Source organism: Ranitomeya variabilis, chromosome 4, assembly GCF_051348905.1.
Source record: "Ranitomeya variabilis isolate aRanVar5 chromosome 4, aRanVar5.hap1, whole genome shotgun sequence".
Lineage (NCBI taxonomy): Eukaryota > Metazoa > Chordata > Amphibia > Anura > Dendrobatidae > Ranitomeya > Ranitomeya variabilis.
Window position 1 is genome coordinate 382,539,708 of NC_135235.1, and position 13,611 is coordinate 382,553,318.

The following is a 13,611-nucleotide window of genomic DNA, read 5'->3' on the forward strand; positions in this document are numbered from 1 at the left end:
CAGATGGGGAAGAATCATGGGGCAGGATGGAGACAGATGGGGCAGGATGGAGACAGATGGGGCAGGTTCATGGGGCAGGATGGAGACACATGGTGCAGGATGGATATGATGGAGACAGATGGGGCAAGATCAAGGGGCACATGAGGCAGGATCCTGGGACAGATGGGGAGATCATATGGGGCAGGATGAGACATCACATGGGGCAGAATGGATACTCATGAGGGCAGGATGAGAGAACATATGGGGCCAGGATGAGAGAAGATATGGCTGGAGCCAGGAATGAGACACACGGGGGCCAGGAATGGGGATATTATTACCATAGTGGCTAATTAAGGGATATTATTACTGCATTGATGTATTTTATTTTTTGAGGATACTGTTTTAAATGGGGGGTGGGCGGTCCTGTTACTGCATGGAGCGACACTATGTCACCTTTTATTCTTCATCTGGTGTAGTGTAGAAGTTGGGAAAAATTAAGTAATGTGCTCTAGATAACTGCTATTTCCTGCAGAGACGAGCCCTGGTCGGAAGAAGTGGTGCGGTCTGTGCTGGATGAAGATGAAAAGCGAAGATGAAGGACTTCACCTAGAGACGTAACTGGTGAGTCAGTGTGTTACCTGTACACTGATACTATACACTGTATACTATAAGCAGAGGTACTGTGTACAATGTCACTAGTGATCCTTGCATTACCTGTACAATGACACTATATAGAGCTCCTGTGTATGTCACCATTGATCACTGTATTACCTGTACACTGACACTATATACAGAGCTCCTGTGTATAACGTCACCAGTGATCACTAGTACCTGTATATACAGTTATGGCCAAAAGTTTTGAGAATGACACCAAAATTATATTTTCACATGATCTGCTGCCCTCTGGTTTTTATTAGTGTTTGTCTGATGTTTATATCACATACAGAAATATAATTGCAATCATATTATGAGTACCAATAGGTTATATTGACAGTTAGAATGAGTTAATGCAGCAAGTCAATATTTGCAGTGTTGACCCTTCTTCTTCAAGACCTCTGCAATTCTCCCTGGCATGTTCTCAATCAACTTCTGGACCAAATCCTGATTGATAGCAGTCCATTCTTGCATAATCAATGCTTGCATTTTGCCAGAATTTGTTGGTTTTTGTTTGTCCACCCATCTCTTGATGATTGACCACAAGTTCTCAATGGGATTAAGATCTGGGGAGTTTCTAGGCCATGGACCCAAAATCTCTAAGTCTTGTTCCATGAGCCATTTAGTTATCACCTTTGCTTTATGGCAAGGTGCTCCATCATGCTGGAAAAGGCATTGTTGGGCGCCAAACTGCTCTTGGACGGTTGGGAGAAGTTGCTCTTGGAGGACATTCTGGTACCATTCTTTATTCATGGCTGTGTTTTTAGGCAAGACTGTGCGTGAGCCGATTCCCTTGGCTGAGAAGCAACCCCACACATGAATGGTTTCAGGATGCTTTACAGTTGGCATGAGACAAGACTGGTGGTAGCGCTCACCTCTTCTTCTCCGAATAAGCTGTTTTCCAGATGTCCCAAACAATCGAAAAGGGGATTCATCAGAGAAAATGACTTTGCCCCAGTCCTCAGCAGTCCACTCCCTGTACCTTTTGCAGAATATCAGTCGGTCCCTGATGTTTTTTCTGGAGAGAAGTGGCTTCTTTGCTGCCCTCCTTGAAACCAGGCCTTGCTCAAAGTGTCTCCGCCTCACAGTGCGTGCAGAAGCACTCACACCAGCATGCTGCCATTCCTGAGCAAGCTCGGCACTGCTGGTAGTCCGATCCCGCAGCTGAAACAGTTTTAAGATACGGTCCTGGCACTTGCTGGTCTTTCTTGGGCGCCCTGGAGCCTTTCTGACAACAATGGAAGCTCTCTCCTTGAAGTTCTTGATGATGCGATAGATTGTTGACTGAGGTGCAATCTTTGTAGCTGCGATACTCTTCCCTGTTAGGCCATTTTTGTGCAGTGCAATGATGGCTGCACGTGTTTCTTTAGAGATAACCCTGGTTAACTGAAGAGAAACAATGATTCCAAGCACCAGCCTCCTTTTAAAGTGTCCAGTGATGTCATTCTTACTTAATCATGACTGATTGATCGCCAGCCCTGTCCTCATCAACACCCTCACCTGTGTTAATGGATCAATCACTAAAACGATGTTAGCTGCTCCTTTTAACTTTGTAGAACAACTTGGCACACACGTGATACGATGCAAATGTGGTTTTTAATAAGAGAGTACATACATAATGACGTTTCGGTCATAGACCTTCTTCAATGTACCTCTCTCAAGGAGATAACAGGTAAACAGGTCTTATTGGGTAAATTACCCCTGGTTTCGGTATAGCTAGGTTCAGTCTGTGTGCTTTCAAGGCACTAATGGTTCCTGCACTGGACACGGAATCCACCGTTAGTGGTAGACCTCCAGGACTAACGCTGGATTCCGCGTCCAGTGCAGGAACCATTAGTGCCTTGAAAGCACACAGACTGAACCTAGCTATACCGAAACCAGGGGTAATTTACCCAATAAGACCTGTTTACCTGTTATCTCCTTGAGAGAGGTACATTGAAGAAGGTATATGACCGAAACGTCATTATGTATGTACTCTCTTATTAAAAACCACATTTGCATCGTATCACGTGTGTGCCAAGTTGTTCTACAAAGATATACGGTTTGGGCACCTACTTGCGCACCACCCCCAATAGTAGTGCCTACGGCTATCTACCATAGCTGCTCCTTTTAAGGCAGGACTGCAATGATTTTGAAATGTGTTTTGGGGGTTAAAGTTCATTTTCTGGGCAAATATTGACTTTGCAAGTAATTGTTGTTAAGCTGATCACTCTGACATTCAGGAGTATATGCAAATTGCCATTAGAAAAAATGAAGCAGTAGACCTTGGAAAAATTAATATTTGTCTCATTCTCAAAATTTTTGTCCATGACTGTAGATACAGAGCTCCTGTGTATAATGTCACTGGTGATCACTGTATTACCTGTACACACACACTGCAAACTAAGTACAGATCTCCTGTGTATAATGGCACTTATGGTGGTATTAGTATTATTATTATTTTTTTTAATGATCAGTATTGTAGTATTCGGGCACTGTGGTGGTAATATGTGGTCTGGACATGGTGTGGCAGTATTTTCCCCTTGTATGTGGTATTATAGGTCTCTATGTGGTGGTAATATGGTGTCTGGTCATGGTGCGGTGGTATTTGTCCCTTGTATGTGATATTATTGATCATTTTAAAAATTGAAAAATAAAAATATACCTAAAATGTATTGCATATTTTAACAAATGTTTAATAGGATAGAGTAGAGTAGGGCCCAGCCAGAGGAGTCTACCATGTCGAGGTGGAAGATTAAAAATCTTTTGGCCAAAACAAAAGCTGCTGGTTATATGTGCGATCTAGTAATGGGAACTGTTAATGTGTGATTGGTGACATGTGGAGTTTTTCCAAGAGAGCGATGGGACTGTGGACAGTTTGAGGGGTGGAGCCTGGGCAGTCTCAAGGGAACCCCAAAATTTTCCAGTATGGTGCCCCAAAATTCCTAGTGTCAGCCCTGCCCCCTCCCTATACATACTGCATAAGCCCCACACAGCCTCTCTCTATATACTGCATGAGCCCCCACACAGCCTCCCTATATATACTGCATGAGCCACACACAGCCTCCCTATATATATATATATATATACACAGTATATATATACTGCATGAGACCCACAGCCTCCCCATATTCTGCATAACACCGCCAGACTCCCCATGTGCAGCATGACACCCCCCATAGCCTCCTCATGTGCAGCATGTTATCCCATAACATCCCCATGTGCAGCATGTCACCCCATAGCATCCCAGTGTGCTGCATGTTACCCCCCCGTGTGCAGCATGTCACCCCCATAGCCTTCCCGTTTGCAGCATGTCACCCCCGTAGCATCCCATTGTGCAGCATGTCACCCCCATAGCCTCCCCATGTGCAGCATGTCACCCCTATAGCCTCCCCATGTGCTGCACGACACCCCCATAGCTTCCCCATGTTTTGTACGAAACCCCCATAGCCTCACCATGTGCTGAACGACACCCCCATAGCATCCCCTTGTGTAGCATGTCAACCCCATAACCTTCACATGTTACACACAACACCCCCATAGCCTCCCCGTGTGCTGCACGACACCTGCTTAGCATTCCCTTGTGTAGCATGTCAACCCCATAGCGTCCCCATGTTGCGAACAACACCCCCACAGCCTCCCTGTGTGCTTAACGGCACCCCCATAGCATCGCCATGCTTTGCACGACACCCTCATAGCATTCCCTTGTGTAGCATGTCAACCCCATAGCCTTCCCATGACCCGCACAACACCCCCATAGCCTCCCCGTGTGCTGTACGACACCCCCATAGCATCCCTATGTTCTGCACGACACCCCCATAGCCTCCCCGTGTTCCGCACAACACCCCCATAGCCTCCCTGTGTGCTGCACGACACCCCCATAGCATCCCCATGTTTTGCACAACACCCCCATAGCCTCCCGATGTGCTGCACGACACTCCATAGCCTCCCCATGTGCTGCACGACACCCCCATAGCATCCCCATGTTCTGCACGACACCCCATAGCCTCCCCATGTGCTGCACGACACGCCATAGCCTCCCCATGTGCTGCATGACACCCCCACAGCATTCACATGCTTTGCATGACATCCCATAGCCTCTCCATGTGCTGCACGACATCCCCATAGCATCCCCTTGTGTAGCATGTCAACCCCATAGCCTCCCCATGTCCCACACAACACCCCCATAGCCTCCTCGTGTGCTGCACGACACCCCTATAGCCTCGTGTGCTGCACGACACCCCCATAGCATCCCCATGTTCTGCACGACACCCCCATAGCCTCTCCGTGTTCCGCACGACACCCCCACAGCCTCCGCGTATGCTGCACGACACCCCCATACATCCCCATGTTTTGCAGAACACCCCCATAGCCTCCCCATGTGCTGCACATCCCCATAGCATCCCCTTGTGTAGCATGTCAACCGCATAGCCTCCGTGTTCTGCACAACAACCCCATAGTCTCCCTGTGTGCTGCACGACGCCCCCATAGCCTCCTCGTGTGCTGCACGACGCCCCCATAGCATCCCCGTGTGCTGCACGACATCCCCATATCACCATGTTTTGCACGAAACCCCCATAGCCTCACCATGTGGTGCACGACACCCCCATAGCATCCCCTTGTGTAGCATGTCAACCCCATAACCTCCACATGTTACACACAACACCCCCATAGCCTCCCCATGTGCTGCACATCCCCATAGCATCCCCTTGTGTAGCATGTCAACCCCATAGCCTCCTCGTGTGCTGCATGACGCCCCCATAGCATCCCCGTGTGCTGCATGACTTCCCCATGTTCTGCACGACATCCCCATAGCATCACCATGTTTTGCACGAAACCCCCATAGCCTCCCCATGTGCTGCATGACACCCCCATAGCATCACCATGTTTTGCACGAAACCCCCATAGCCTCACCATGTGCTGCACGACACCCCCATAGCATTCCCTTGTGTAGCATGTCAACCCCATAACCTCCACATGTTACACACAACACCCCCATAGCCTCCCCGTGTGCTGCACGACACCCGCATAGCATCCCCTTGTGTAGCATGTCAACCCCATAGCGTCCCCATGTTGTGAACAACACCCCCATAGCCTCCCTGTGTGCTGCACGGCACCCCCATAGCATCGCCATGTTTTGCACAACACCCTCATGTGCTGCACGACACCTCCATAGCATCCCCTTGTGTAGCATGTCAAAGCCATAGCCTAGCCATGATCTGCACAACACTCTCATAGCCTCCTCGTGTGCTGCACAACACCCCCATAGCATCCGCATGTTCTGCATGACATCCCCATAGCATCCCCGTGTTCTGCACGCCACCCCCATAGCCTCGTGTGCTGCACGACACCCCCATAGCATCCCCATGTTTTGCATGACACCCCATAGCCTCCTCATGTGCTGCACGACATCCCCATAGCATCCCCTTGTGTAGCATGTCAACCCCATAGCCTCCCCATGTCCCGCACAACACCCCCATAGCCTCCTGTATGCTGCACGACACCCCCATAGCATCCCCATGTTCTGCACGACACCCCCATAGCCTCCCCGTTTTCCGCACGACACCCCCATAGCCTCCCCGTGTGCTGCATGATACCCCCATACATCCCCATGTTTTGCACAACACCCCCATAGCTTCCCCATGTGCTGCACGACACCTCTATAGCATCCCCTTGTGTAGCATGTCAACCCCATAGCCTCCCCATGTTGTGCACGACACCCCCATAGCATCCCCTTGTGCTGCACAACATCCCCACAGCCTCCCCATGCCCACCCAAACATCCCATACATATGAAAAAAAAAACAACAACAAAAAAACGAACACCACATACTCACCTCGGTCCCGTTCCTACCCTGGCGCTCTGCTTCTTTCTGACTCTCCGCAGTACACAGCTGAAATGATGTCATCGCGTCAGCTGTTTCCCACGCTAATTGGTGGAGGAAGTGGCCGGAGGCCCCTTCTCCACCAACGCAGTCAGCACAGATGGAGACAGCAAGCGGGCGGGCACAGTGTGGCCCGTGGACCTCTGCTTTCCAGCCACACAGCTGTCACGGTCTAGGTCTATGGTGTACTGCTCAGTAGTAATACAGGATGCAGTCAGCACAGTTTAATTAGATTCTATGGCTATACAGAGAATTTAAAGCTCAGTTTCAGAAAATCAGAGTCTTGGAACATTTCAGGTCATGTTCTATCTTTCTTGCTAAGTGAGTTTTATAGAGGACCAGTCACTGGATTTTTTCATTTCAACCAGACCACGTCGTCTAGTTGTGCTGCTGCACAGATTCTAAGAGTACGTAGTTTTATTTCCTGTCCCACCCACTTCCCGGATCCAAAGTAATAGTGATGCAAATTTTCCCGTCAGCCATCTGGGCATATACCACAGAAGTTTTCTTTCTTTATTTCCGAAGTGGCATACATTTGGACAGAGATGCACAGAAAAGACAAAAAAAAACATGTTCCTGAATCAGTTGAAATTGAATGAAGCACTCGGATTAAGGCCAATGTCAGAAAAGCGTATGAAAAAAAAAATTGTTAGATTTCCATCCAGAACACTTGGCAAAATATTCATCCACATGGTCATCCGTGTGTCCGTTTTTACGCCTATGATCCATCTGCTTTTATACATCAACAGTATAAACTGTACATGAATAAATGCAATTTCCTTGGTTAATAATGAAAATGTATCCATGAAAATCCGATGCTACACAGATGATCTATATGGAATCTGATTTTTCTCTGCACCCAAAGACGATGGAAGAGAATTGTGCATGGTGCCATTTTTCTTTCACATGGATTGCCACATGAAAAGCCTTATCGAATGACATTGGTCAGCGTGCGATCCAGTACTGACAGCGCAGCGGTACTCTGACAGCGCAGCGGTACTCTGACAGCGCAGCGGTACTCTGACAGCGCAGCGGTACTCTGACAGCGCAGCGGTACTCTGACAGCGCAGCGGTACTCTGACAGCGCAGCGGTACTCTGACAGCGCAGCGGTACTCTGACAGCACAGGTCTGTATTAAACGCTTATGTGAACAAGCCCAGAAAGAAAAGAATCCAGTGAAAGGTCCTCTTTAACTTGCCAATCACCAGCTTGTTCTCTTGTAGACAGAGACATAAATAGGGAGAACTCTGGGGATACCGGACAAAAACACAGCGATTCATGTTGGTAGGTGCTTTATTTAAAAAAAAAAAAGAAAAAAAAAAAAAAAAAAAAACAAAACATGCACAAACCTTTGCCTGGGTTTCTTTAAGATAGCAGAGTAAAACGAATAGCAATAAAAACCTAAGGAAAAAAAAACTTTGCACCTTGCAAGTGATAAATCAATACTTTAATTATACTGATCATTTGCTTCCTAAAGCTCAAATATTTCACCAGAGTATGGTGCATTTTTATTGTATTCAATACATACAGAATACAAAAAATTGTATGGCATCCAAGAGCCAATCAAAAAGCTCTAGCAGCCAGCTTATATCTTCAAGTAGTCAGAAAGAGGGGCACTTTTCAAAAAAAAAGGAAACAACTTCAAATTTTTACAACAGTTTTTGGCGCTCACAGTGCCCGAGGGTTACCTATGTGGGCGAAATGACGTTCACTTTTCTATTTTTTTTGTATATACTAATATATATATATTTATATAGATATATATTCAGACATGGCCATTTTCTCGATTTTCACATGCCCTAATTTCAACTCGCACCCATTCAGGACAAAATAATCTGAGAACAATAAAAGCAGACACACACCACCAGCTCCAAACGAGTAAAATACTCAAACAAGTAAATCAAATCTATTTTTTTTTCCATTTAAAAAGTGAACAGGAAGAGTAGGTTTAAGTGCAAGGTGTGAATGGAGGATGAAGAGAATGAAAATGTAAAAGTGCTGAAAAAACATGTCGCCAAAACACAAACTGATAAATTGTGTCTAACAAGACGGGCTATGAACTATGTTGCAACAATGGATCTTGATTAGACTGAATGGACTAAATGAATACTGTGCAATGTACGACTTTTTCCCCTCTTTAGAAGGGTTCCATGCTTCTTGAAGCATGAGGTGTCCTTTCTGGGCAAATAACTAAAATGGAAAGGACATTTATGGATAAGTGCAAAAGCAAGCAGATATAGGATATTGAGTGGGATAGGACCAAAAAAAGAACCATTTTAGGCAAACTACCCTCTTTGAATCACTCTAAAGTGCAAAATTTCACTTGTTTGAGGGACAAAAATTAACAAGTGAATAAAAAAGTATGGACAATGGGTCACAGAGTACAAATAGACCGCAAGGAGCGCTCTAAGTAACACTAGCAGCTTTGCTTGGGGGAATAGGGCTCCATTTTGAGACAAAAGAGCTCTTTTTTATTCTTTAAACATTATTATGTACAGTGAGAGTGCACAGCACAGCACCTGAGCAGGGAGGTCAGAAAGGATGGGGAAGAAAAACAAGTAAAAATGTGCTACATGGGCAGGAACAAGCAAAGAAGAATGAAATGATGCCAAACCAGACCATCTGAAAGATGAAATTAGTTGAAAACACCATGGGCACAACTTTGGGCCCACCATTAGTGTATGCAAATATTACAAGGACATATAGAAAGCACTGAAGGGATGAAACAGCCAGCCAGCTGGGGGGGGAGGGCAGAGGACAGGGAAACAGTCTAGGTGCTGTGAAGGGACCATATTCTCCTGCTCTAGGGTCCTGCAGAGTCTGAATCCTCAATAAGAACCTCTGTTGTAGTACTCAGTCCTGCTGCTGGCCGGGTGGTGCAGGGGACAAGAACCTTTGAGCCAAGAGTAGACAGAAAGGTTTGGGGGGGAGCAAGGCCGTCTGGTACAACTGAGGCTGTAGTAGCAGGAGCATCTGTCACCAGCAGTTCGTTGTTGGTGGTGATGAGAGAGCCAGAGTTGGCTGCCAGGGCTTCAGCTATGAGAATCTCAGGATGACTCTTGGCTTTGTGGGCCACAACACTGTCCTTCTTTTCAAACTTCTTCCCACAGATTCCACAAGAAAACTGGTAGAAAGAGTCAGCGTCATGTTTCTTCATGTGCCAGTTCAGGGAGGCTTTCTGTCTGCAGGTGAAGCCGCAGAACTCACATCTAGAGATGGGGACGAGTGAGAAGACAAACATATGCAGTTACAGGTCAAAGGAGATGGATAATTTAAAGGGAATCTGTCACCAGGTTTTTGCTACCGAATCTGAGAGCAGCAAGATGTACGGGCAGAGCGCCAGATTACAGCGATGTGTCACTTACTGGGCTACTTGCTGTGTTTTTTATACAATCACGGTTTTATCTGCTGCAGATCTACCAGTTCTGATCCTGAGCTCTGTATAACCAGCCCACACCACTGATTGTACACTGTGCACAGGAAGAAAGCTGGGGGCCTGATTGGACTATATGACAACAGGACTACTGGTCCTCTACATATAATTCTCCGCTGATAAAAGTGATTTGTCAAAACTACAGCAAGCTACTCATTAAGAAGCACATTACTGGCCTCAGGGTCTCTGCCTCTACATCATGCTACCCTCAGATTAGGTGGTAAAAACCTGGTAACGGAAGGGGCCAGTCACTCACTGCAAGGGTTTTTCTCCTGTGTGGATCATTCGATGTACAGCCAGGTTGTGGGAGCTCTTGAATGCTCGAGCGCAGTATTCACAGATATAATCCCTCTGGTCTAATGACAGAACCAGTGTTAGAAACAGAAGTACAAATTACCAGAATCCTCCATTGTACAACAGCTATTTACCTGTATGATGCTTTGCATGTCGCATCAGTTGTTTCTGAAGGCGAAAAAGTCTCCCGCATGAGGGGTGCGGGCAGACATATTTCTTCTTCAAAAGGTGCTGATATTTAATGTGGTGCTACAGAATAAAGGAAAATTCTTACTATAACCACAAAGCACTAGCACGAGTTCCATTTTCTGTTGCATGCTGCATGTGGTAAACCTTGTTCCCCAAAGGTGCGATCTTACTTGTAAGTATCTGGGGTGCGCCAATACTGTTCCACATCCCTCCATCTCACAGCGCACGTACTGCAGAGGAGGTTTCTTCCTGAGAGAAAAATAACAGAAATCAGCAACTATTTACCTGCAACTATTAAAGGGATGTCCCACTACTCGGACAACCCCTTGTTAAATACTATAGTCCCCCATGTAAAATACAAACAGATCCTCACCTCCCGCACCGGCGCTGTCCTGCCGATGTCACCATCTGGTTCTCCCTTGTCATTGAAATGCTACCTGAACACTGAAGGCTATCAGCACCCACCAACGGGCCGCTTTCCTCTCACTTCCCTCGGATGTCATAAACAAGAGTGAGGACTGCAGCCCATTATAGCTCATCCCAATGCGGGCCAGTTCCTCACTGGTCAGAGGCTGCACTATATACAGCTCTGGCAAAAATTAAGAGACCACTGTAAAATGTTTAGTTTGTCCGATTTTTCTCTTTATAGGTATATTTTTGAGTAAAATGTAAAATTTTTTTTTTATTCTATAAACGTCTGACATGTCTCCGAATTTACAAGCAATAAATTTTGTATTTTTTTTCTGACAAAAAAAAATGGTCAAAATAAAAAAAGCCTAGTGCTTTCAGACCTCAAATAATGCAAAGAAAACAAGTTCATAATCATTTAGAAACAACAATACTAATGTTTTAACTCAGGAAGAGTTCAGAAATCAATATTTGGTGGAATAACCATGATTTTTAATCACAGCTTTCATGGTTCTTGGCATGCTTTCCACCAGTCTTTCACACTGCTCCTGGCGCAAAAATGTAAGCAGTTCTTCTTTGTTTGATGGCTTGTGGCTATCCATCTGCCTCTTGATTACATTCCAGAGGTTTTCATTGGGGTTCAGGTCTGGAGATTGGGCTGCCCATGACAGGGTTTTGATGTGGTGGTCTCTTAATTTTTGCCAGCGCAGTATATTTACTGCATTTTTTAGAGCATTTTTTTATCTAAGGAATTTGTAAACAGAACATGTCAAATTTGTAATTTAAATACATTATGTTACGGGATCGCTATTCATGCAGAGAACCACTAATATACCTTATTAACAATGTCTATGAAGAGGAAGCCAGCAGGGAACCTGGGAAGCACTGGAATGGGAATGGTGGGGATCAATAAAGATATTTCTTCAGTTTTTTACACCATTCTGACCATTATTTTCTTCTTGGTTCGTGTGGATGACGCATCCCTAAATCATCCACACAGTCTCCTTGGCATCGGCGCTCCTGCGCAGGCGTACATCTCTGCTCTGTTGAGGGCAAAATACTGCAGTGCACATGTGCTGGGACCCTTCGACCTTTCCTGGGGCCTGCTTGCTGCAGTACTTTGCTCTGCCCTCAACAGGGCAGATAAGTACACCTGCGCAGGAGAGCAATGTCGGGGAGACTGTGTGGATGACATAGGAACGAGTCATCCACACGAAACAATAAAGAGGACGGCATCAAGACCAAGACCAGCGACACTCATCGGACCAGACCGCCCCGCAAGTGACTATAATAAAAGTTATTTTTCTGCTCTTACAAGTTTGGTTGGGGGCTTTTAAATAGCTTTATAGAATGCCGTATATCAATAATAATAATAATAATAATTTTTATTTATATAGCGCCAACATATTCCGCAGCGCTTTACAACTTATAGAGGGGATTTGTACAGACAACAGACATTACAGCATAACAGAAATCACAGTTCAGAATAGATACCAGGAGGAATGAGGGCCCTGCTCGCAAGCTTACAAACTATGAGGAAAAGGGGAGACATGAGAGGTGGATGGTAACAATTGCTTTAGTTATTTGGACCAGCCATAGTGCAAGGCTCGGGTGTTCATGTAAAGCTGCATGAACCAGTTAACAGCCTAAGTATGTAGCAGTACAGACACAGAGTGCTATTAACTGCATAAAGTGTATGAGAACACGATGCAAGGAACCTGATTATGTGTTTTGTTTTTTTTCTATTTTTAATAGGCCACACAGGGATAGTTAGGTTAATGCGTTGAGGCGGTAGGCCAGTCTGAACAAATGCGTTTTTAGGGCACGCTTAAAACTGGGGATTGGGGATTAATCGTATTAACCTAGGTAGTGCATTCCAAAGAATCGGCGCAGCACGTGTAAAGTCTTGGAGACGGGAGTGGGAGGTTCTGATTATTGAGGATGCTAACCTGAGGTCATTATCGGAGCGGAGGGCACGGGTAGGGTGGTAGACTGAGACCAGAGAGGAGATGTAGGGTGGTGCTGAGCCATGGAGTGCTTTGTGGATGAGGGTAGTAGTTTTGTACTGGATTCTGGAGTGGATGGGTAGCCAGTGTAATGACTGGCACAAGGTAGAGGCATCGGTGTAACGGTTGGTGAGGAATATGATCCTGGCAGCAGCATTCAGGACAGATTGGAGCGGGGAGAGTTTGGTAAGAGGGAGGCCGATTAGTAGAGAGTTACAATAGTCCAGACGGGAATGAATAAGAGAAACAGTAAGAGTTTTTGCAGAGTCGAAAGTAAGAAAAGGGCGAATTCTAGAAATGTTTTTGAGATGCAGATAAGAAGAGCGAGCCAGTGATCGGATGTGGGGGGTGAATGAAAGCTCGGAATCAAGGATGACCCCAAGGCAGCGGGCATGTTGCTTTGGAGTAATGATTGAACCGCACACGGAGATGGCAATGTCAGGCAAAGGTAGGTTAGTAGAGGGAGAGAACACGAGGAGTTCAGTTTTTGACAGGTTCAGTTTCAGATAGAGGCAGGACATGATGTTAGAGACAGCGGTAAGACAATCACTGGTGTTTTCTAAGAAGGTCGGAGTGAAAGCAGGAGAAGAGGTGTATAATTGGGTGTCATCAGCATAGAGATGGTACTGGAACCCAAATCTACTGATTGTTTGTCCTATAGGGGCAGTATACAAAGAGAAGAGGAGGGGGCCTAGGACTGATCCTTGAGGAACCCCAACAGTAAGGGGAAGGTGAGAGGAGGAGGAACCAGCAAAACATACAGTGAAGGATCGGTCAGAGACATA

At 46.0% G+C, this 13,611-nt stretch overlaps 1 protein-coding gene across 4 annotated transcripts in view; it reads right to left on the reverse strand.

The window, feature by feature from the left end:
• Positions 1–8,397: 8,397 nt before the first annotated feature.
• LOC143764831 (E3 ubiquitin-protein ligase ZFP91-like) overlaps positions 8,398–13,611 on the reverse strand; it is a 95,506-nt gene continuing 90,292 nt past the window's right edge. For 2 of the 4 annotated variants that reach the window (XM_077250822.1, XM_077250824.1), the window contains exons 9-12: positions 10,583–10,661; positions 10,358–10,472; positions 10,186–10,285; positions 8,398–9,705 (exon numbers count right to left, since the gene is read on the reverse strand). In XM_077250822.1, coding sequence (XP_077106937.1) covers positions 9,300–9,705; positions 10,186–10,285; positions 10,358–10,472; positions 10,583–10,661 — 700 coding nt within the window. In that variant the 3' untranslated portion in view covers positions 8,398–9,299. The remainder of the gene's footprint in view (positions 9,706–10,185; positions 10,286–10,357; positions 10,473–10,582; positions 10,662–13,611) is intronic. The other 2 variants (XM_077250821.1, XM_077250823.1) reach the window with 1 other exon arrangement.